The sequence below is a fragment of the Natrix helvetica genome, assembly GCF_964273705.1.
Source record: "Natrix helvetica genome assembly, chromosome: 1".
NCBI lineage: Eukaryota > Metazoa > Chordata > Lepidosauria > Squamata > Natricidae > Natrix > Natrix helvetica.
The window spans coordinates 137,264,172-137,285,032 of NC_138548.1; the positions used below are offsets into that span (position 1 = coordinate 137,264,172).

A 20,861-nucleotide genomic window follows, 5' to 3' on the forward strand; every position below is an offset into this window, starting at 1 on the left:
CTGTAATTACATCAGTATTTTCATAACAAACAATACATGTGCTTAGGGGTAAGGGTTTCTTTAACTAATCTAGTGGAAGAGACTCGAGTGCTAAAATCCATGGGTTAGGGGGCGCAAATTACTTGCCTTGCCCCGGGTGCTGACAACCCACGCTACGCCACTGATTGGCTGCTCCGCTAGTCTCGGCAGGGAGCAGCAGCACAGCTGGCACTCGCCCCCAAGAGGAGGGTGTGTGCTCTTGCCAATGTCTGCGTGTGTCCAAGTTGGTGTGTTGGTGCCATTCTACCTTATTTTTTTTTATTTGTTTGTTTGTTTGATTTGTCAATCGTTTACAAGATAATAGGTATAATAGATAATAATAGATAATAGGTAGGCACGATGGTGCACTTATGCACGCCCCTTACAGATCTCTTAGGAATGGGGTGAGGTCAATAGTAGGCAGTTTAAGATTAAAGTTTTGGGGATTCTACCTAGCGGCGCCTTAAGTAGCCAAGAACCGCTTCTGCCGCTCTCTTAATGCAATGAGAGCCCTCTCCCCCATTACCACCACATCCCTAACAAGAAGAGACCCCTTGGACTCCTGGACACGTCCTGGACTCGCAGGCTTGATGCCTTCATGCCACCCCTCCCCAGCAGGCACAACACTCAAAAGGCAGCACAAGCAGCCCTTTTTCCGTTATGCTCTTGCTCCTTTCCCACCCGGCTGCTGCTCTTCCCCTCCAGGATCCCACCCTTGGGGGACGCTTGGCTCCAGCCACGCATCCCCAGCGGGCAAGCGACGGGGACCGAGCCCGCCTTTCTCCCCGGCCTCTGTCCCCGGGCTCGCTCTGATCCGGCTCTTCTCTCGTTGATCCGCAGGACCGCCTTCCCTCCCCTGCGGGCAGGATCTACGGGACTAGGCGGCGGGCGCGGCTTCCAGGTGGGCGGGTGTCACAGCCCGCCGTCAAAGGCGCTCCAAGCGGAGGAGCGCACGACTCGACGCTGAGTGAGCCGAGGGCAGCCGCGACGCTCCGAGAGATCCCAACCACCGACCATCAGCCGCCGCCGCCACCACCTCCGCCACCATGCCTCCTTTGAAGGTCTGCATCATCGGATCCGGCAACTGGTGAGGATCACGGACGCCGGTGGGAGGGGGGGCGAGGAGGGATGGTGTAACAGACCTGTTGAGAGCCCCCCCCTTCCCCCTGCTTCTGCCACTTCCAGGGAGCTCATCTTGAGGTTTTCCGGGGTGGGGGGGGAGTGGGGGACGGAGGAGAAAGATCGCCTCTGGTCTCTCTTATGAAGAGCGAGAACTGATCCCAGCCTCCCGTCAGGTGATCAGAGCGAACGAGGATTGCTTCTGTTTAAAAAAAGGGAGTCTCGAGTTTTATAGGCGGCCAGTTCTGGATCATATCGCTCACTCTTCATAGGCAGCGCCGGTCTCCCCCTAGGGTTATTACGCACCTGAGAAAATAGCGACACCTTTCACACGATGCCCCCCCCCCGCATCCCAGTTACACGTAGTAATGTTTGGGCGGCCTCCTGCGGGGGTCCAATTGGGGTCTGTTGCAGTGAAATCATCCCCGTTTTGTGGCAGCTTAAGAACTAACACATTTATTAAGGCCTATGCTTTCCTTGGCAGGATGACATCTGTCTTTGGAGAGGTGGGGGAGGAAATAGTGGACAGATGGGGAAATGAAATGTAGGAAGTACAGAGTGTGGTGCTAGCTAACTTAGAAATTGCAACCACTCACAAAATTATTTGGGGGATACAGACATACTTGCCCACTCACACTGTGATTCATGAAACCTTGTGCCGCTGCACATGTGTTGGTTTTAAGATACTCCCAGACTTCTGGTTGTTACATTATTCTTTGGGTACCCGTTATCTACTATTCTACATACCAGGCACTCGGGAAATAAGTGTTCTGTCTAACCTGGTGGTGAGCATGGGTTTTTTAAAAAACATTTCAGAATATTTCATTAAAATATATAATATTGTGTACCTTTCTTGCTCAAACTTCAAGAACCTCCCTCACTTCTTTATAATTTTATCAACCCAATAATCACGTGAGTTGAGTGAAGCCGTATTTGACACAAGATCACAGTGAACTGGAAATTCAGTTTAATGATATATATGACAATGATACATAAAGACACTATATAGAGATGGCTATTAAAGTTTCCTCCGAAGGTGTTTACAAGGATTGGAATTGTGTACCAGATGAGATATCAAATATAATCTTAAAAAGTTTGAAGAGAACCCCAGAGGGAACTGGAATGCAATCTTAACTGTCTTGTTATGACAACATTTTGATAAAACATCTCTTGTAAAAGTCGATCCACTCCAGATGATTTATATAGGACAGGGAGACATTGGTTTTGTTTCATCTAGATATGGAGAAAAAAATCCAAGCAACTGAAAATTTACAATTTAATTTACAATCTTTTAAAAAAAGGACAGGCAGGGATGGAAGAAAATAATAGAGCTTACTAGTATCCCCTATGTAAGTCCCCTATCTAAATATTAACCAAGCTTTCTTAGCTTCTGAATCCAGAAATGTGCCTATACTTCAAAAAGGGATTAGGAGGGATATGGTTGATTTGTTTTGGAAGGGGCTAAGTGGATTATTGCAGCCACAATTTATATCATGTATTTATTGGTGAATTCTGAAAGTCAGCTTACAGTGCGTTTTTGAAATTTGCATCTTAACAGAAAAATAATAGAGAAGTTCTAGACAGAGTGAGGCAACTTTCTGTAATATCTGCTTGTTGGCTCTTTCAATTCCAGGTCCCAAAATAACTTGATTATAAACTTTTTTTTTTGTTCCAGCCAGCAAACTCCCATGGGTTAACACTTATTACATATTTTCAGATGATAATACCTGATTTACAAGCTGAGTTTCTAATAATGTTTATACTGATCAAATCCATTTTTCTCTTCATTTTACCCCACCCTGCTCTTTTCATGAAGTCTCTGTTAATCATCTTTCAGTTTACATAAAGCTTTACATTTCTATTATACAACAGAACAGCTTTGTTAAGCAGTTTGGCCATTCTCCCAGAAATCCGCATACTGAAGGCAGTGTTGTTTTGCTTCAATAATTATTCAATTTTGAAGAAAAACATGTAACTGTATGCATTACAGGTGCCTGAAGGCTTTTGCCCAGCAGCTGACAGACTTTCTTGATATGATGATAATGTGTTCCAGCTTCCTCCAGTTTAGTTGCTCCATATCCTTCCAGGCTCAATGTTTTAAAAAGTTGTATTGCTTTTTTTGTTTTTAAATATATATCAATATCAATACATGAACAGTGTAGCCTCTGAATATAATTCATTTTGCTACAATTAGCAATAATAATAATTGTTACATTAATCAAATTTATATAATCCTAGTATTAATATACATGTTTGTTTAGAGTAGTTATTCAATATTTCATCGTTCCATTTTAATGTCAATGATATTATTAAGCGTACATAGTAATATCATCTTTCAACCTCTAATCTTTCCATCTAGTTATTACTTATATTCTATTATATAAAAATTATATCTTCTAGTGTTCCCCCTATTTCTTATTTCTACGTCTATTCTAACTTCTAGTCAGGCCACCATTACTAATCCTAGTGTTAATACACATGTTTATATTAAAGCATAGTCATTCATTATTTCGTTATTCAAAGTCTCAGAATGCCATTCTAGTAGCAATCCTATTATTTAAACATATCTAATAGTGCTATCTTTCAACCTCCAATTTTTCCATCTAACTATTGTTTTATATAAAGATGTGTATTCTTATTTCTACCTCTATTCTAGTTTTTAATCAGGCCATCATTATATTAGAAAAAAATCCTTTCTATCCATCATCTCTTGCCATTTTAATACTTCAATTCTTATTCATTTTTTTAGCTTGCCTCACATGCTCCTCTCTTGGCTCTTAGTCTCCATCAGCATCTGTATCGTCACCAGTCTGAATATTTCTCCCATCTCTATCCTCCTAAGCTGCGAGGTCTCCAGAGTGTCCATCCACGTCCCTATCTCCCTTTCAAAAGTATCTTCCAGGTTATCCGATTCCATTTTTAAATCTCTTAAGGTACTTTCCCCTTGGTTTATTTCATCAGTCATTATTATCTTTTTTAGTTTAAAAATCCAATTTTCTATAATTTAAAAGGTCTTTAGCTTTTCTCCCCTTAGTTCCTTTCTTTTGGCTCTAGGGTTTTTCTCTCTATGGTTATTTGCCGTTTTAAGAAATAGTTCTAAGAATCTCTTTTCCTGGATTTTCTTCTTTTTTTCTTTTAAAGTTAGGGTCTAAGTAAAAAAGGAATCTTCTCACCCAGCTCCAATCATTGTTCATCTACACCGCTCCTGAACATTTCTTTGTTGCCTCGGCTGTCCCAGCTCCATGGCAGCCATTATGGCTGCCTATTCTCCTTGTTGTGAATGAAAGGGAAAAAGCCCTGAGTCGAGCAGAAGAGTTGATGCTCTCCGTGACTTGCAGGGCACTCCTCTTTTCTTCATCACCCCTACAGGTTGGTTTTAGCTCCTTTCGGAGCCCTCCAAAAGGGAGAAATCAGTATGGGGGCATGGAGACCCGCTCCTCAATCTTATGTTGCTGGGACATCAGCTGGGAGTCCTCCTTCCAGACAATATTGATACCAGCTGCAAAGTTTCCTTCTTCGGGTTTTTTCTCTTTGAAGCAGATTTGTGAGTGTACAAACTGAAGAGGCCATCAGTGAGAGAACTAACCTCCAAAATTGGCCATACAGTCATCCACGCAGAAGAAAAATTTTCAATCAGGCACAAGGTGTGCTAGATAAGGGCACCCACTCTGCAAAACAAAACAAAGAAAAAGTCCAAATTGGGGTTTTTATTTAAAATAAAACCCCCAATTTTATTTTTTTATAATCCTTTAATACAGCAAAAGACCCCATTTTACAAAATTTTTTTAAAGTTTCCTGAATGATAGAAACACACTGCTTATCATTGAGGTCATCAGTAATGATGAAGAGAGATACTGATGATCTTTGCACAATCACCAACAATGCAGAAGCAATTCAATTGTACAAAGGCAAAGGTGAGTTCTCATTTGAATTGAACAACTTCATTAACACAATGATGCAGTTTCCTACAATCTCTGAGCATTGGCCAGGCCTAGCTTTGATTACCGTATTTTTCGCCCTATAAGACGCACTTTTTTACTCCAAAAAAGAGGGTGAAAATCTGGGTGCGTCTTATAGGCCAAATGTAGCCACCTGGGCAGTGGTGGGTTTCTGCCGGTTGGTCAATGAACCCGGAAGCTCCGCCCCTGCCACTCACTCGCAAGTCCTTGGCGTTTTTTTGCATCGGGGCTTGCTGCAAGAGAGAGGGAGCAAAGACCTTTTCTCTCTCTCCAACGTTCTTTCTTTCTCTTTCTATCTTTGTCTCTCTCTCTCCCTTCCTTCCTTTCTCTCTTACTCTTTCTTTCTCACTCCCCCCCCCCTCACACACACATACGTACCTTCCAGTTGGCAAAAATTTCTGTTTTGCCATCTGGGAGGCTGGCAAAGAAGCCTCGTTTTCCCTGCCGCCCGTGGCACTTCACTTGCTGCAACTCGGACAATGGGGAGGTGGGAGTAGCGCTGTCCGGGTTGCAGCAAGAAGGATCGGCTGTGGGAGTCCGGCAGAGCAGCTTGCGGAGCCGCGCAGAGCCCCGGCGAGACGGGCTCCGCGCGCTGCTCTGCCGGGCTGCCGATCCTCCGCTGACCCCTAAAGAAGAAGGATCGGCTGCGGGAATCCGGCAGAGCAGCGTGCGGAGCCGCGCGGAGCCCCGGGGAGACGGGTTCTGCGCGCTGCTCTGCCGGGCTGCCGATCCTCCGCTGACCCCTAAAGAAGAAGGATCGGCTGCGGGAGTCCGGCAGAGCAGCGCGCGGAGCCCGTCTCCCCGGGGCTCCGCGGGGCTCCGCACGCTGCTCTGCCAGACACCCGCAGCCGATCCTTCTTCTTGCTGCAACCCGGACAGCGCTACTCCCACCTCCCCATTGTCCGAGTTGCAGCAAGTGCCACGGGCGGCAGGAAAAACGAGGCTTCTTTGCCAGCCTCCCAACTGGCAAAACAGAAATTTTTGCCAACTGGAAGGTACGTATGTGTGTGTGAGGGGGGGGAGTGAGAAAGAAAGAGTAAGAGAGAAAGGAAGGAAGGGAGAGAGAGAGACAAAGATAGAAAGAGAAAGAAAGAACGTTGGAGAGAGAGAGACACAAGAAAGGAAGGAAGGAAAGAAAGGAAGGAAGGAAGGAAGGAAGGAAGGAAGGAAGGAAAGAAAGAGGGAGAGAGAGACACAAGAAAGAAAGGAAGAAGGAAGGAAGGAAGAAAGAAAAAGAAAGAAAGAAAGAAAAAGGAAGAGAACTTATGATCACAATTGAGCCCAAAGTTTTGGTTGCTAAGGAAGAGCATTGTTAAATGAGTTTCATTCATGAGTTTTTACAATCTCCTTTCCAGCAGCATTCACTCAAACCAGATGCATATGAGGGGGTTACGAGACCACCAGATGAAATATGGGGGTTAGAGAGCACCAGATGAGATATGAGGGGTTATGAGACAACTAGATGAAATATGGCTGGATAAGAGAGCACCAGATGAAATATAAGGGGGGGAGGGGAAATGAAGAACATATTGGTAATATTGACAGTTCTTTCATTTCTGGATTTCTTGCTGTTTCTTGCTCTGACTGTTAATGAGAGTAAAGATAGTTCTTAATATGTTACATGGTTGACATAAAATTGTTCTTAAACTGCTGTTAACTTTATACAGTTGATATAAAATATTTTACTATAGTATTTGGTTCATAATCTTTTTTTTCTAGATTTTCCTCCTTTAAAATTGGGTGCGTCTTATATTCCAGAGCGTCTTATAGGGCGAAAAATACGGTAGCTTCCAAGCCCATATAGCACCATTTAGGTGCCGTCACTTACTAAAACTAAATTCTGGAATTTACTTCTAGAAATGTGTCTATGCATTTAAACACAGCATTGAGTGGTCTGTGGCCAAAGATTCGCATACAGCCTTTAGCCCTTTTCATTCAGCGACAACCATTAAATCATCTTGGTACACAATTTTGTGTTTGTTTTAAAAAGAAGATGCATAACAAGTGCCTTAGATTTCTAATAGTCTTAAGCTATTTTAATAAAAGTCCCAAACCCTCCAAATTCAGCAAAGTACTAAAGATTCTCCTTTGTCTGCTCAGTATCACTGTCCTGCACCCACACCATCAGCTCCCTCCTCAAAAAATGCAAAAGTTTTTTTTCAAATTGCAATTTCCAGGCACAAAATGGTGGCTTGCCTTGAATTAGCATATGAAACTCTGTGGCCTTTATGATCTTGTTTTTAGGGAACAGTAATATGTTCCTACATATTAAGCTCCTACATATTTCCCAGTAATATGTAGGAGCTTAAGAACCAAGATAGTGCAGTGATAAAGTTGTGTCAACCTGATCCTAGTTTTACAAAAGCATGGAAGCTAGCTTGATGACTTTGGGCTGGTCACTTTTCCTTGGTCTAAACTGAGAAATCATTACAATCAATCTATTAACCGACCATGGAACCAGCGCAATGTAGTAGATCATAGTCCAAAACCTACAGTTGATCCTACAGTGGGACAACTCAGGCTGATATTAATAATATACAGCAAGTGGATGTTTTGTGAGTTGCATCAGGCCTGACTGGTATCTAGATAATTTATCATCTGTGGTAATGAATTAGTTAAAAAATGAATCTGATTTTGAGTTTAATAGCTAATATTGGTACTTTGCTTGAGGGTTAAATAATTGGCAGAATTACTAGATCCAACCGGCAGCTGTTTCTGAATATAAAATAGCTAATTTGTATAAAGATCATGAACTCTGCATATTGTACCTCTTTTGCAAGGTAACTGCTATTGAGAAACACGTGGCAGGTGTCTTTGTGCAAATGTTTCCACCCCCCACCCCCAAATATTACTCAGCTAAGCACTCTAACAACAATTTTGTGGGTTAAAGAAATACGGCTCTGATAACAAGACATAATAAATTGATTCATGGCGCATGAAGTTTAGTTTCTCTTCCTCAGTTCGAGATTTAGTGTCCTTCTTATCTCTCTTACCCAGAAGGACATAATCCCATGGAGCGCACTACTCAACCCATGAACTCTATCAGCATTGAATAGCTTTGTAAGGTCACACCCCTCATTTCTGGGAGACTTTGACCAACAATCTTTTTGTATGAAAGTGGTTTGAAGTTACATGTATCAACCTTGTTACCCTGATCAACCAGGGATAAGAGAGTTGACTTTGGTTTTTGGATGGCAAAAGAAATAATAATAAACAAATGATTAGAGCTAGTCCTTGACTTACAACTACAATTGAGCCTAAAAGTTATGCCGCTATGTGAGAAATTTGTTAAGTGAATGTTGTCCCGTTTTACAGCCTTTCTTGCCACATTTATTAAGTGACACTGCAATTGTTAAATTAATGACATGGTTGTTAAGTGAATCTGGCTTCCCCACTGACTTTGCTTGTCAGAAGGTCTCCGAGGGGATCACATGACCAGGGGACACTGCAACCGCCATAAATATGAACCAGTTGTCAAGCATCCAAATTCTGATCATGTTACCATCGGGATGCTGCAATGGTTGTATATGAGAAAAATGGTCATAAGTCACTTTTTCCAGTGATCTGGTAACTTCGCACAGTCACTAAACGAACTGTTGTAGGTGGAGGACTACCTGAATTGTAACAATGAAAATTATGTTGCTTCAGTTGAAAGCCATCTCTTCCCCCTCAAAAATCTTCAATTTCCCGAAGAACCGGTTACAAATTTTACACATTGCAAGTAATAGAGTTTTGATGTGATACTACAAATATGCTTGTGTAAGAAATATTGGAATCTGGCTACCCTATTGCCCAGTTTTGTTTCATCACAGCCTTTGTTGAGAAACAGTTATTGCTATTGGAAAGAACTATATTTGAAAGCCAAAAGTTAGGAATGTATTCCTGGGTTATATTATGAACAACAGGGTACAGAGGTCTCCTATATGTCAGAAAAGTCAAGATGGCAGCCATAACAGTGCAATCTAATCTTAACCTGTTTTTATGCGCATTGCAGTGGTGGGTTTCTGCCGGATCGCACCGGATCGCGCGATCCGGTTGGCCAATGAACCCGGAAGTAAGTTTCCTGTCCCGCCCCTTTCACGGGACGGCGCTTGCCTGCGCTCCACCAGCTCGGGCACGACCGGAGAAGTTTCTCTTCTCAGAAATGTCTTCAGTGGAGCGGTGGCAGCCTGCGTCCCTTTCAGGAGCTCCACTAAGGAAGCTTCTCCAGTCGCACCCAAGCTGGTTCACGCTGCAGAGACGAAATGCCAGCCTTCGGGTTGCAAACCCCACCTGCCTCCCCTTCGCGCCTCTTGCAGCTGCCAGTTGCTCAGGAAAGGCGGGAGGCTTCAGCTGGCCAACTTGTGTAAGACAAGACAGGCAAGCTGGTGGGCGCATGCCCAGGACAACGTAGAAGGTGCAGAATCAGCTCTGTCTGAAGGCGAGAAGGCTCGGAGCTACCACCACCCCTGCTTGGATCCTCTTCTTTAGGGGTCAGCGGAGGATCGGCTGCGACAGCCTTGCAGAGCAGCGTGTGGAGCCCGTCTCCCCGGGGCTTTTCCTTCGGCTGGTAGGAGGAGGAGAGAGACGGACTCCGCGCGCTGCTCTGCAAGGCTGTCGCAGCCGATCCTCCGCTGACGCCTAAAGAAGAAGCGGTGGTGGATCCTCTTCTTTAGGGGTCAGCGGAGGATCGGCTGTGACAGCCTTGCAGAGCAGCGTGCGGAGTCCGTCTCTCTCCTCCTCCTACCAGCCGAAGGAAAAGCCCCGGGAAGACGGGCTCCACGCGCTGCTCTGCAAGGCTGTCGCAGCCGATCCTCCGCTGACGCCTAAAGAAGAAGCGGTGGTGGATCCTCTTCTTTAGGGGTCAGCGGAGGATCGGCTGCGACAGCCTTGCAGAGCAGCGTGCGGAGTCCGTCTCTCTCCTCCTCCTACCAGCCGAAGGAAAAGCCCCAGGAAGACGGGCTCCACGCGCTGCTCTGCAAGGCTGTCACAGCCGATCCTCCGCTGACCCCTAAAGAAGAGGATCCACCACCGCTTCTTCTTTAGGCGTCAGCGGAGGATCGGCTGCGACAGCCTTGCAGAGCAGCGCACGGAGTCCGTCTCTCTCCTCCTCCTACCAGCCGAAGGAAAAGCCCCGGGGAGACGAGCTTTGCGCGCTGCTCTGCCGGGCTGCAGCGCGTGGAGCCCGTCTCCCTGGGGCTTTTCCTTCGGCTGCAGGAGGAGGAGAGAGAAGCCACTTCGGCCACTCTCTTTCAGATGCCCAGCTGGGACCGAAAAGGTGCCCTTTTGACCAAGACCAACTGGAAGGTATGTGTGTGTGAGAGGGGGGGGAAAGTGAGAAAGAAAGAGTAAGAGAGAAAGGAAGGAAGGGAGAGAGAGAGAAAGAGAGAGTGAGACAAAGATAGAAAGAGAAAGAGAAAGAAAGAGAAAGAAGGAAAGAGAAAGAAAGAACGTTGGAGAGAGAGACACAAGAAGGATGGAGGGAAGGGAGGGAGGAGGGAGGAAATAAGTGGGGGAGAGAGACAAGAAAGAAAGAAAGAAAGAAGGAAGGAAGACAGAGGAAGAGAAAGGAAAGAAAGAAAGAGGGAAAGGGAGGCACAAGAAGGAATGAAGAAAGAAAGTAAGTGGGGGAGAGAGACACAAGAAAGAAAGAAGAAGGAAGAAAGAAAGAAAGAGGGAGAGAGAGACACAAGAAAGAAAGGAAGAAGGAAGGAAGAAAGAAAAAGAAAGAAAGAAAAAGGAAGAGAACTTATGATCACAATTGAGCCCAAAATTTTGGTTCCTAAGCAAGAGCATTGTTAAATGAGTTTCACCACATTTACAAGTTGGTCACTCCCACCCGGTCACATGACTGCTAAGCCACGCCCACAAAATAGGCCACACCTACGGAATAGGTTCCAAAAAAATTTGAAACCCACCACTGGCACATTGCCTAGAATTCCACCAAGATATTGTGACTGCCATCTTGATTTTTTTTGACAATACTCTGTGGACACCGATGGCAGGATACCTCTTACTCAAGAAATATACTAAATTTAACTGAAGGAAAAACTAGTTTGTTCCACAAATGTTTTACTTTTAAATAGGAGAGTTGTCTGAGAAGAGCGAGGAATACAATAATCAAGGGAGATTTTTTGTTGTTGTCTTTGATAATCATCGGAGCTGGTTGCCTGAAATTCAGGGTCATTTTTCCATGGGGTGCAAACAATGAGTTAAAACATAAAGAAGAAAATTGCCAATTTTTTGAGAGATCCATTTCTTACTTCATTAATTCCTCCTCTGTTATAATTGTGCAAGCTGGAGAAATTCAGCCTAACACTGAAAAGCATTCATCTATAAGATGTTTTTCCCCCTTCATTGGTTTTTCATCATCATCCCCAATTACTATACTCCAGAATTCCCAATTCCTGAATTTCCTTTTCATTATTGTCATATGAATAGATGTTTCATCTCACAGGAGGACAAAATAAAACGTAATGGGATTAGATCTACCCATTTAAATCAGCACTGAGTATCCAAAGTCACATATATGTAGAGCAGTGATTGGTGTCAATTTGAAAAAGGGAAAAAATGAAGGAGAGAGAGAATTGCCAAGTTTCTGTTGGCATCAGTGACTAGTTACGAGATGTGCTGATGAGAAACAGAATGTACACAGAACATTTAGATGACAGAAGAGTTAGATTCCTGACCTTTGAATACATTGAGAATAATTCCAAGGAAGTTCTTCAGATGTTCTGCAAACTTAGCACTCCTTATATTAATTAAAGCAACCCATTTCCCTTTTCACAGAAGCCTGGGGAAAAAGGGGGACAGTGGCTCTTAGAGTCACATAATTTTAATGACAGAAACTTTCTGGATTGTCATCCTGGCTAGTCTTGGCTGAGATGCCACAGGATCAGTGGTGGGTTGCAGGCGGTACGCCCCAGTACAGGCGTACTGGTGCCTGCCGGAGCACCGGGTACCGTTCCAGTACGATGCTACAGAGGACCCACCCGCCCACCCAAGCTCCTTACCTGTATTTGAGCTGTTCAGTGCTTACGCGCACAGAGTGCACGGCACCTGCGCGATGCTCCACCGAGCAGCTGGAGCATCACAGAGGCTCATGGAGGCTCACGGAGGCGTCGCAAGAGATAAGGATGCATGCGCACACTGCGCACGTTCATGTAGTGGACGCCAGGGCCCGTTGCAACCGTACCTGTTGCAACAGGATCCAGAGCCCACCACTGCACAGGATCCCTTCAGGAATTATCCCTAAATCAAGGATGTGCAATGAAGTCAGAGGTGCTTATTAAATATATTTAAAAACAATGATATTAACTATAATTAATTCAATGTATTTAAATACACTTAATGAAATCAAAAGAAGATTTCTGTTGTGGTAGCTTCCTCTACTTCTTGATTTATCCCCCATACCTTTTCAAACAGTTCTGCCTGCGTGCTACTAATTAACTAACAAACAAATAAATATTAAAGTTTTTGCATCAAAAGTGGTATAAATAAAAAATATTTAAAGAAGTTACCTCTATTAAATCTTAGTCCAGATAGAAGTTTGATTCTAAAACTGCATTAAAAAAAAAGGAGATACACTTTGGATGTCTTATTAAAAAAAACCAACCCAAAGGATATGTTTAAAATCCCAAAGTTGAAAAACTTTCCCCATTTCTATCTCAGGCTGTTATTTATTATAGGTATGGCTCATATTTTCTCCAGGAGAAAAAAGTAGCTTACCTGGCATTTCTTCTGCTGTAATTTGCTTGGCAACAGCATTCGCAGATTGGAACCTGTAATCAAAGTGACAAAGTTGGGGTTGCCTTATTGTCATACAAACTTTACCTCTTTGGTACATGCATCTGATAACATAACGCACCAACCAAGTATTTGTGTAACTCAGGGGTGTCCAAACTTGGGAACTTTAAGACTTGTGGACTTCAACTCCCAGAATTCCCCAGCCAGCATGGCTGGCTGGGGAATTCTGGGAGTTGAAGTCCACAAGTCTTAAAGTTCCCAAGTTTGGATACCCCTGGTGTAACTGTTACTTGGTGTTTCCTTCCATGGCTCAGTTAAGGCAATCCAAGAAATGAACTTAGGGGTTCTTATCCCCTAAGGTGTCAATGGCCTGAAAATTTTATCACCAGATTATAATGCTAATAAGCACAAATCATGGGTTTTCTTCCAAAATCCAATTAATTGAAGATGCTTTGTTACTTTTTGAATGTGGAGAGTTCTATGACTAATAGCTATTGATTGGTTGAGGACAACAAATTTTATGTTTCTTTTATGTCTGCTGCAAAGTCAGCCAAAAAATTCAAATTCATCAGGCAACCTAAAATTCAGGCTGGTTTCCGAGGCCAGGGAAAGACTTAAAACAGAAGCCCTCAACCCTTTTTTTAAAATTGATGGGTACATTTGGCATTTTGGCTGGGACTTTTGGTGGTTTTTTTTAAAATGTTAAAAAAAACAGTGGGTCAACCTTTTGAGGCAGATCAGGTCAAGAAAGAGGCATAGCAAGGATTCCAGGAATATAATTGTATTGAAAGGTACATAGGTAGTATTGGAAGAAATGTCCATCTGGATTCAGTTCCAAGTGGGGAGAAAGACACTGGAAACACGGAGGCTGTTTGGAAAGATGGTTTAATGGTGGACAGGACCACATGGTTTGATGTCCTGGGCAATTGAGCCCATGGGAGAGAGAGGGGGGGAGGGAGGGAGGGGGAGAAAGAGGGGGGGAGAGTCGAAAATTTATATTGTTAAGTAAGACAGCTGCAAATTGAATTTTGCCCCATTTTATGAACTTTCTTGCCAGATTTGTTAAGGAAATTACTGCAGTTGTTAAATTAGTAACATGGTTGTCAAGACTTAGCTTGTCAGAAGGTTGCAAAAGGTGATCACATGACCCCAGAAGACTGCATCTGTCATAAATACTCGGCTAATTGCCAAGTGTCAAAATTTGATTATGTGACCATGGGGATGTTGCAACAGTGGTAAGTGTGAAAAATGATCATGTCACTTTTTTCAGCACTGTTGCAGCTTCAGTCACTAAGTGAATGGTTGTTAGTTGAGGACTACCTGTAATAACAGATTCTTTTTTTCTTTTTTTTCTTTTTTTTTCCAAAAAATTTTATTGGTTTTTTTAAACATTTATAGGGAAAAGGGTAGGTGGAATGGTGTACAAATTTTGGCAGTTGCAAGTGTGGAAGACGCCCCCTCCCTCCAAACTCATTAAGTACATCTAAGTATGAAACATTAATACATGATCATATAAAATCAGCATATTAATTCTAGAAACATTTTCAATCAATTTATATATTATAATATAAAGTCTGCATATAATTTCATTATTACTTTCGGTCTGTTTATAACAATGTGTTTTTCTTATTCATTTTTGTGATCTGAGCTTTCTTGGTATTGCCCCTTCTCCCCCCGCTGGCAGAGCTCCGGCCCCTCCCGTGTCCTGTATAACCGTTGTAGAGTCTTCTGTTTTTTCTAGGTTCGCTTTGTTTTTTTCCATAAAGGCCTGTGCCTCTATGGGTGTATTGATTCTAATTCTTGTCTCCTCCCAGAATATCAGCATACCTTCAGGCATCAACCATCTAAACCACACCCCCTTCTGGTATAATTTATTCGCCAATTGCGAATAATTTTTCCTTTTCTCCCTGATTTTTTTGGGGATCTGCTTCAAGATGGTTATCTCCCTGTCGTGATATGTCAATGCTTGCCCCCTTTGTACACCCAGAATTTTGTCTCTTGTGCTTTTCCTAAGGAATTTAATATGGACCTCCCTGGGTACATTGTGTGTTCTGGCATATGCTGAATTCACTCTATAGACCAGATCTATCTCCCATTCCATCTGTTGTTTATCTTTATGTATGTATTCAGCTAAAATATTAGTCATAATGTCCCTTATATTTTCCCCATCCGCTTCTATAACATTTTGAAATCTAAGATAAAAGGACATTCTCTCAAACTCTGTTTTCATTTGTTGGATATCAAGTTCTTTGTTTCCCTTCTGCAATGCTTCTACCCCCCCCCCTCGCCTCTGCCACCCCACCCTCCACAAGGTCCAGTCTGTGTGAATTCTTATAAATTTGGACTTGATTCTCTTTAATTTCTTCCTTCATTTCCTTTAATTGTTTCTTAATTTCTTCCTGGCCCTGTATAAGTTGCTGGAGCATTTGTTGCAAATCCATCTCTGTACTCTTAGGTTGCATCAGTTCTGTAATCTTTGATTGTGTGGCAGGACTGGATGTTGCAGATGTCGGTGCAGAAGTGGCAAAGCCAGGTTTTCCAGGGGGTGGTCTTTTGGGGGACATAGTTTATAAAGTAGAGAAATCAGTCAGTGTAGAGAATGGACAGCTGGAGAAGTAGAGCAGACAGATGAGTCCAGGAGGCAGAAGATCCAAGCAGATGGGAGTTCCTTTAGTCAGTCTAGCAATAGAGAGGAATTTTCCCCCCAGGAAGTTCAAAAAATGACAATCCACAAGAGAGTCTTTTGGGTGACACAGAGACAAAGACCGGAAGCCTGAATTTTAAAGATGGAGTCAGGTTTCACAGTTCATGAAGACAACGGAAGTGTGCCATCTTGCCCTGCCAGCTTTGGGCTCAGAGGCATAGTAAAGTTTTAAAAAGTTCACAAAGTTCTCAGGTCATCAATAAGTCCTGGAGCTAAATCCAGTGAAAATCACTTTTACAGGGGTGAGGCATCATTGGTTGGCTCTCCCCCCTCCTCCTTCCCCTGGGGGCAAAAGCAAAATTTTCTCAAGCCGCCTGTCCAGGGGGGGGAATCCCCCTCCCTCCAGCCGCACCTCCAAGGAAATCCGAAAGTTTAGCTTTAAAATTGCTGAAAGGTCCATCAAATCAAAAGAAAGGGAATGAAGAGAGGAAGCATCTCACCACGCCGCCGCTGCTTCGTTCAATTTTGCATCGTCCGATCAGCCTGGAGCGAGACGCGCGCGCGCCCTCCGAGACTGCTCCTCGATGCCTGGAGCAAAGCGGAGAAGCCCCCACCAGCCGCCGCCGATGCCAGGATCCTCCGCGAGCCGCTCCTTCGGCAGGACGCCTCTCCAGGGCGTCCTGTGCCCCCCCAGCGACGGGGAAGCCCACCGGGGAGCGGGAGCGGGCAAGGAACTTGCCCGTCGCCATAGCCGCCGGAACCGGAAGTCCTGTAATAACAGATTCTTGAAAGCCTGCCCACATTTTTCTGTCCTATCAAGAGACCAATCAAGATGGGGTTCTCTTTAGTTTTCCTCTCATGCTCTCCTCTTTCGCCAGCCTTCTGCCAGTTCCCCCTTAAAAATTTGCTCAGGCCTTCTCCAGACACAGCTCTAAGGTCCCTGACAGTGTGGCAGGGAGCTTAGAGATATCAAGAGAGGCATCCAGGAGATATATTTTGTCAATATAGTTAGTTTGCTACATTTTTTTGAAGTTTTTTGTTTTGCACATGCCTGACTAATTTATTACTCTAGCTATTCATTAGAAATATGTTATGTTTTAGCTGTCTTTGTATAACTTTAATGTATGTCTTGAATTTATGGCTATTCCCTGTACATTGTCTTCAAATATAAGGACCTGTAATCTCCTAAATCCTACCGGGGAATCATGTGTAAGCTAAGCTTATAAATAAACCACTTCTATAATATAAACCTTGTAGAATCTGAATTCCATTATAAAGATTTAATATTGAGGATGGGGCCCCTAATCTTTCAGTCTAATCTATCTGTCTTATTGTTGAACTATTTGGGATCAGGGTTTACAAGACAGGTTGTCTCCATCCCACAAAATTCTTGTCCTTTTTCAAGGGCACTTGAAACTTGACCACTTTAAGACTTGTGGATTTCAATTCCTTAGGGAAATTCTGGGAATTGAAGTCCACAAGTCTTAAAGTAGCCACTTTTGAAGGCTTATATTCAACACTGCTGCAGCTGGAGTGCCTCCCCTCAATCTCTTCCCCTTAAAGGCACAGATACCAACTATTACCAACTACTAACCAGGTACCAACTATTCCTCATGGTATTTTGTTCATTTCATCTTTTTTCCCTCTTGAAAACAATATATGGGCCTATCCAGTTGTTTAGAACATTTCTTCTATTACAAAGTAAGGAGTGAGATCATTCATTCCATAAGTCCTCCTCCTCGATATTTCTAGATCAGAAGGTGAGGCATGACCTTGGATTTGGTCCCTCAGCTCAGTTGAGTTGTCCGCCTTTTTTTAATCACTAGAGCAAGTTATCATATATATTACAAAGTCCTCTTCATTTATGAAGCAAACTCTGGTTACATTGCTCAATCTGGCAAAGACACAAAAGAACGAGCTATGAAGAAAGAGATCTAATTTTGATAAATTTGCCTTTTCTTAGCTGAGCTTTGCAGTATATGTCCTGAATTCTTCCTATCTGCTTTGCCCCTTAAAGTATTAATCATACACCATTATCTACATATTTTTTTAAACAAACTTGTATGAGTCACACAAAAAAACCAGCTTTAAAGACATGTGAAATATGTACAGTATTAGTTTTCCGCAACAGCAATTATTCTTCTCCGCTTTTTGCGATAGTTTTTTTGGTAAATGCTTTAATTTGTTAAGCTTTGTATAGCAAAAAGAGAAAGTTATTACCCAAGTTATAGGAATTCCATCATTTGCTATTGTTTCTTTTCCTTCTTTAACATATGCACCTGTAAAGCATGTGAATATTAGTTCACCTGAAAGTTATTGAATAAATCATGTAAAAATCTCCTTCCAATTGAGCTTGGCTCAAAGTGATCCTAGGTATGATCTACTATAGTACAACAGACATGACCAATGGAAAATGAGGGGCAAATCATCTGGCCAATTAATTGATTAATTCTGGACCATCATTTCATTTCTCTGTGATGATCTGTCCCTAACCTGATCTTTTATAGTGAACACATCACCACTGTAACCGAGTCCACCTTAATGCTAGTCATCCAACTGGACAAACAGAGTTGATACAGTCTATAGCAGCGACCCCCAATTTTTTGAGAATCAGGGACTGGTTTTTCCATGGACCGGGTGGTGGTGGTATACTTTTGTGTGCTGCCTGCATTGCGCAGATGGCGTTTCGTTTATTTGCACAGACTGATTACTGGCATGCTATTGGCTTTATAGAAAAAGTTAATAAATAGAAGCTTGGATCTCTTGCATAATACTTTATTCATTTAATTATTAAATTGCTATGCTACTCATCTCATTATGCAAAGTGACTTTACATTCATAAGAATTGGGTAACAATACCCAACAATCCTGGAATCCTAAAGCTAGAGGGAGCAATTAAGGTCATAGAATGCAAAACCTGCCCAATGCAAAATTGAAATTCAAAGATTCCAAGGATAATTTCTAAGCCTTCCTTCCTTCCTTCCTTCCTTCCTTCCTTCCTTCCTTCCTTCCTTCCTTCCTTCCTTCCTTCCTTCCTTCCTTCCTTCTGAGATTCTTGAAATATTTAAAAATGTAAAGCAAAATGTTGAGGTTGTAACTTTTGTGTACTCTATTGCGCTAAAAAAAGTTGGAAAACACTACTTCCTTCCTTCCTTCTTTTCTATTTTTTAAAGTACATTATATTGTTGGAGTTGCATGTATATTCTTTTTCTTTTACTTAATACAATCAATTAACTGGTAAGAAAGCATGGTCTTTCTATGAAACATATAAATAATTGCAATTTCACATTTCTCTCTCTTTTTTTTAAAGGGGATCTGCCATTGCAAAAATCATAGGCCAAAATACCAAAAGCTCCAACCAGTTTGACCCAATTGTCAAGATGTGGGTATTTGAAGAACTAATCAATGGTCGAAAACTCACCGAGATCATTAACCAAGAACATGAAAATGTGAAATATCTCCCAGGGCATAAACTACCTCCAAACGTGGTAAGTGACAGTAAAACATATCAGAATGGTTTCAGTTTTAAATTATATTCCAGTTAAGTTCAAAGAAAGTAGAACAAATAAGTAACTTCAGCGAGAACAAATTGCAGCTCCCAAATTCATAATGTGACATTGAAACGTAAAGGACATAGATGAGATGTGGCCAGCGGGCCAATTGACTTAACTTGATTGCCAGAATTTTTTTTTAAATTCCAAACAGAGTGTGCCATATAAAATAAACTAGCACTTTAATTATTCATTGTTGTCATAATGTACGTTCAGCTGCAGCACCCTGCATCTGATCTCTTCTCAGCATGTTATTTTATTTCATTATTTTAAACAATTTACAGTATATAGCTACCCATTTCACAACAGTGGCTCTAAGCAGTGCCTATTAAAATAAAAAACACCACCGTGTTTTCTCCGCTTACAGCCACCTGTCTAGTAGCCATTTAAATTACAGCAGCATTGAAAAAAAGTGACCTATGATTGGTTCTTGCGCCTACAATCCTTGATGGGTGGGTTGCTACTACTGCCGGTTCGGTGCCTCAAAAATTTTGTGCACGCTTCGCTCATGCGCACACCAGACGCACGCTCTGTACGTGTACATTTGCAAATAAAAAGGTCTGCGGATGCACAAAACTTTACAAATGAAAAAAAATTAATTTTTACACTGAAAATTGTTCTGCGCATGCGCAGAAATGAAAAACAACATGGCAGCCCCATTAGGAGAACTGGTTCGGGGGCGTGGCAGGCCTGGGTTGTTGCCAGTTCCAGCGACCCAAGCTGCCAAGTTACTATTGGTTCAGCCAAACGGGGCTGAACCAATAGGAGCTCACCTCTGATCCTTTGAGTATTCCCACAGTCACAGGATGAAAAATCGGGAGCTTGGCAATTGGCATATATTTGCAATGGTTGACGTGTCCCAGAATCACACAATTGCCATTTGTGACCTTTCCAGCTGGCTTCCAACAAGCAATGTCGATGGGGGAAGCTGGATTTGCTGAACGACTGTGTGACGTGCATAACAATTGCAGTGATTCGCTTAACAACCGTGGCAAAAGTCATAAAATTAGGTGCAACTCACTTAGCAATTCCCTTGCTTAACAATGGAAATACTGGTGCAATTGTGGTCATAAGTCAAGGACTACCTGGACCTATTAAAAAAATAACATTCCAAAAAGAAATGATATAAGTGTGAGATTAAAAAAAACTCTTCATTTTTAATTCCAAAAGTGGAATGAAAGACATAACCAGACTCACTTAACCTGGCCCCCAAAATGCAAGAATTGGCAATGACTAGCCCAAAAAACAGGCCTGTTTTCTGCTGACAAGAAAGAACCAAGATAAAGAGCCATAACATATATACAGTGCACATGATGTCCCACCAGAACATAGGCACATAGGCACAGGTGCAGTGATGCCACTCTGGGGCAAAGCTTTCCTTCCTTTCTCCCATTTTGTTGGAGATCCCACTGCACATTAAGAGAACACTGGACCAAAGTGTCTCAGGCCATTTTCATTGGTGAAATTTAAATCTGCCTGTCCCTAAAGAATTCTGCAGAGGTAGACCTTGACCACAATTGAGCCCAACATTTATGTTGCTCAGTGTGACAGTCCTTAAGGGAATCACTGCAGTTCGTAACACAGCTGTTAATTGAATCTGGCTTTCCACTGACTTTGCTAGTCAGAAGGTTGCAAAAGGAGATCACGTGGTACCAGGGCACTGCAAGTGTCATAAATTTGAACCAGTTGCCAAGCATCCAAATTTTGACCGCGTGACCAGGGGATGCTACAATGGTCGTAACTGTGAAAAGCAGTCCTAAGTAACTTTTTTTCAGTGCCGCTGTAACTTCAAGCAGTCACTAAATGAAGTGTAGTAAGTTGAGGACTAGCTGTATTGTCAATATA

At 42.6% G+C, this 20,861-nt stretch overlaps 1 protein-coding gene across 1 annotated transcript in view; it reads left to right on the forward strand.

The window, feature by feature from the left end:
* The first annotated feature begins 931 nt into the window (after positions 1-931).
* Positions 932-20,861, forward strand: part of LOC309384463 (glycerol-3-phosphate dehydrogenase 1-like protein) — a 42,787-nt gene continuing 22,857 nt past the window's right edge. The window contains exons 1-2 of the mRNA XM_081938051.1: positions 932-1,105; positions 18,776-18,953. Coding sequence (XP_081794177.1) covers positions 1,065-1,105; positions 18,776-18,953 — 219 coding nt within the window. The 5' untranslated portion in view covers positions 932-1,064. The remainder of the gene's footprint in view (positions 1,106-18,775; positions 18,954-20,861) is intronic.